Source organism: Grammomys surdaster, unplaced genomic scaffold, assembly GCF_004785775.1.
Source record: "Grammomys surdaster isolate TR1022 unplaced genomic scaffold, NIH_TR_1.0 123441, whole genome shotgun sequence".
NCBI classification, from domain to species: domain Eukaryota; kingdom Metazoa; phylum Chordata; class Mammalia; order Rodentia; family Muridae; genus Grammomys; species Grammomys surdaster.
This window is the reverse complement of record NW_021618689.1, coordinates 5,831-9,174: the sequence shown is the minus strand read 5'-3', so window position 1 is coordinate 9,174 and position 3,344 is coordinate 5,831. Positions and strand designations below refer to the sequence as shown.

The window sequence follows — 3,344 nt, the reverse complement described above, 5'->3', positions numbered from 1 at the left end:
AGAAAGAAAGAAAGAAAGGAAGAAAGAAAGAAAGAAAGAAAGAAGGAAGGAAAATTGAGAACAGTATAGCACAAGGAGGCCTCTGGCTCCTTTCGGGCCTGCACTGTGGCCTGTAGTCCCCTCTTTAGGCTGCTTTGCTTTTGCTGGGTGCCTCACATTCAACCCTCCAACTCTGTAGTAGGGAAGTCAGGGGTGGGGTCTGCAGTCCTCAAATCTATTTTCAGTCTGAATCAGTAGAGAGCATAGTTTAAAAAGTGTGTCTGTGTGTGTATATAAATATATCCATTTTGTATGTGTGTGACTACATATGTATACATGCATCCGTCCATTGTGTATGTCTGTGTACACTCTATCATAGCGCTGGGTTCCTTGAGTTATTGTCATTTTGTAATCTTGTCTTTTTTTTTTTTTTTTTTGCTTTGGAGCTGAGGACCTAACGCAGGGCCTTGAGCTTGCTAGGTGAGTGCTCTATCACTGAGCTAAATCCCCAACCCCGAGTTACTGTCTTAAAAGGCAAAGGAGCACAATTACCAAGGGTCCAGACATAAGCTCTACTCTGTGGATGCACAGGGGAAGGTAATGTTAGAATAAAAATATATTCTGATTTCTGGTTAGTAATATAACGAGCATGAACAAAATCAGCATGACTCTTTTACTTTTCTAGTTTTGAAACAAAGTCACATTTTTTTAGCCTGTTGAAAATTAGTGTGTTACTCTGTATTTTCTAGAAAGTCCTGACAAGTACATCATCAATCGGGGCTACCCAAGCTCATGTATTTTTTTGATCTCCACAGTGCCAGGCAGGGGTTGTTGAGCTCATCTATGCAATGAATGACACGGTGGAGTGAATTTACGTGTGAACACTGTTACCTGAGTATATCTGGCTCTGGTGAGTGAGTGTGGGGGGGGGGCGGTGAGGCTGAGAGTCTACACACCTGCAGCTTGCTACACTCAAAGCCTGAGGAGCTGCAGGTGGCAACCCTGTTAAATCTTTGGCCAAGCCTTTAAAATTGGAGCAAGCTGGGTAGGAGAAAGAAGAGTCATTGTGGACTTCGGCCATGCAAGATGGAGTTCTATTTTCCTAGTGAGCCACTGCTGGAAATCTTCTCCTATCTGGATGCTTTCAGTTTGCTACAGGTTTCCCAAGTGAACAAGGTAAAAGCTCCTTGGCTGAACTCCTCCATCTGGTGCATGACAAGGCCCTGGGCCTTTCCCCCTCAGTCTTGGAGCCTTAGCTACCCCAGCATTGTACTCACACAGCCTTGCTTCCTCTCCTTCCTTTCCTTTGCTCCCTTTTCTTTGTTTCCTTCCATCCCTCACTTTTCTTCCTTTATTTCCTGCTCTTTCTCCCCTTCCTTCCTTTCCTCCCTTTCCCTTTCTTTCCTTCCCTTCTTCCCTTCCTTTTTCCCTTCCTCCTTTCCTGTTCATCCCCTGTTCATCCCCTGTTCTTCCCCTCTTCTTCTCCTTCTTCTTCCCCTTCTTCTTCCCCTTCTTCTTCCCCTTCTTCTTCCCCTTCTTCTTCACCTTCTTCTTCCCCTTCTTCTTCCCCTTCTTCTTCCCCTTCTTCTTCCCCTTCTTCTTCCCTTTCTTCTTCCCTTTCTTCTTCCCCTTCTTCCCTTTCTTCTTCCCTTTATACTTTATATTCCTTTTTGATTCTTTCTTTCTTTTCTTCCTTACCTTCCTTTCCCTTCCCCCCTTATTCAGACCTGTCTACTCAGCTCTGACACATTAATGTCTCGGGAACTCAGCTGCTTCTCTTCACCAACAGAAGCTCAGACATACAGAATAGCAAACGGATACATGTAGGGCTCATGGGTTAGCATTATCCACTCTGAAGACCTCAAATCCAGTTAAATGAGGCAGGACTGGTGGCACATGCCTGTAATTGAAGCACTTTGGAGGTGTAAGGAAGATGACCAGGAGTTTGGTTCATACTCAATTACATGAATTTAGAACCAGCCCAGGCTACTTAGACACCCTATCTCAGAACAGCAACAGTGACAACAAAATTCTGCTAAATGAAAGGACAAGCTGCCCTGCAGAGATGTGCTGCAGATATGTGGCCTCCTTGAGACTCTGTGTCAGACCTGTGGAGACTGGCCCTCCTTCCTCTGAGCCCTCACAAGGTGACTTGTGTTTGCTGGGGTAGGTCTCTCCAGGCTGCCTGGGCCTGGGGAGCTAAGACTGTGCTTGATTAACCGGTGTAGGCCAAGCACAGAACAAATTGAGAGCCAGGGGAAGGGGGGCAGTTGTTGATTGAAGGATTCTTTTCTCTCCCATAGTACTGGAATGCAATTGCAAGCAGTAATATCCTGTGGAAGTAAGGAGAGGGGCAGGGTGGGATGGGAAGAAGGGACGAGATGGGGCAGGAAGGGAAGAGGAGGCCTTCTGATTCTGGACCTGGATCTCTGCTGGGAGAGGATGGTCAGTGAATAAAAGTTTTGGGCACTGTAACCATGGCTCTAAGGTGAGGTGACTGGGGTCAGCCTGATGGGATTGCAACTGTGCATTGCAGGAAGTTGTGTGTGAAGAGATGGCTCTTCTGTGACAGTGTCACCCTACAGCTCCTGGGCACAGAGACGTGGAAGCAGTTCTTTCTTTACCAAATATGGCAAGAACACACCAAGTCCCGGGCAAAGCCAGAAGATTTCACTTACAAGGAAATTTATATGGAGTCTGGTATGGCTTTGGGTACAATAGAGAAGATACCCACTTTGTTTTTCCCATTCTCTGCAGTCCCACATTCTCATTCAATAAGAGGAAGGGAATTGTAGTTTAACAGGATGGGGTTGCCATGCTAGCCTAGCCATAGAACCACTCTGTGATCTGCTGAGTGGTTGCTCAGAATCATAAAACCAGCTCTCTTGCTCCCTTTCCCTGAAGGCTTCCCACCTTTCCCAGAGTATAGAGAGAATTTAATGTGGAAATTACTAGATAGGCTTTAGTATTTATCTTTTTTCTAAAAACTTCCTCAGAATAGCTTTCTGATAGAGAGATACTTTTAAATTTCTTTCATATATTATTTTTAGTATGTGTGTTTGTTATGTGTGTACATGGCATAGTGTGTGTGTGTACGTGTGTGTACGTGTGTGTGTGTGTGTGTGTAAACATCTTTGAGTAATTGGTTCTCCTGTTGGGAAAAGTCTTACCTTTTCTGTTTGTCTTGAAACTATATCGCTGTGGCTAGCCTGGAACTTGATCTGTAGACTAGACTAGCCTCAAACTCAAGATCTGCTGCTTACCTTCACTGGGACTGCTACATCTTTACATCTGGCTTTTTAGTTTCTTTTGTTTCTCTCTCTCTCTCTCTCTCTCTCTCTCTCTCTCTCTCTCTCTCTCTCTCT

General features: G+C 45.0%; 1 protein-coding gene across 1 annotated transcript in view; it reads left to right on the top strand.

The window, feature by feature from the left end:
- Window positions 1–1,065: 1,065 nt before the first annotated feature.
- Window positions 1,066–3,344, top strand: part of LOC114636299 (F-box/WD repeat-containing protein 15-like) — a gene marked incomplete at its 3' end in the record, with an annotated part of 3,022 nt that continues 743 nt past the window's right edge. Inside the window, exons 1-3 of the mRNA XM_028784465.1 lie at window positions 1,066–1,155; window positions 2,283–2,320; window positions 2,516–2,679. Coding sequence (XP_028640298.1) covers window positions 1,066–1,155; window positions 2,283–2,320; window positions 2,516–2,679 — 292 coding nt within the window. The remainder of the gene's footprint in view (window positions 1,156–2,282; window positions 2,321–2,515; window positions 2,680–3,344) is intronic.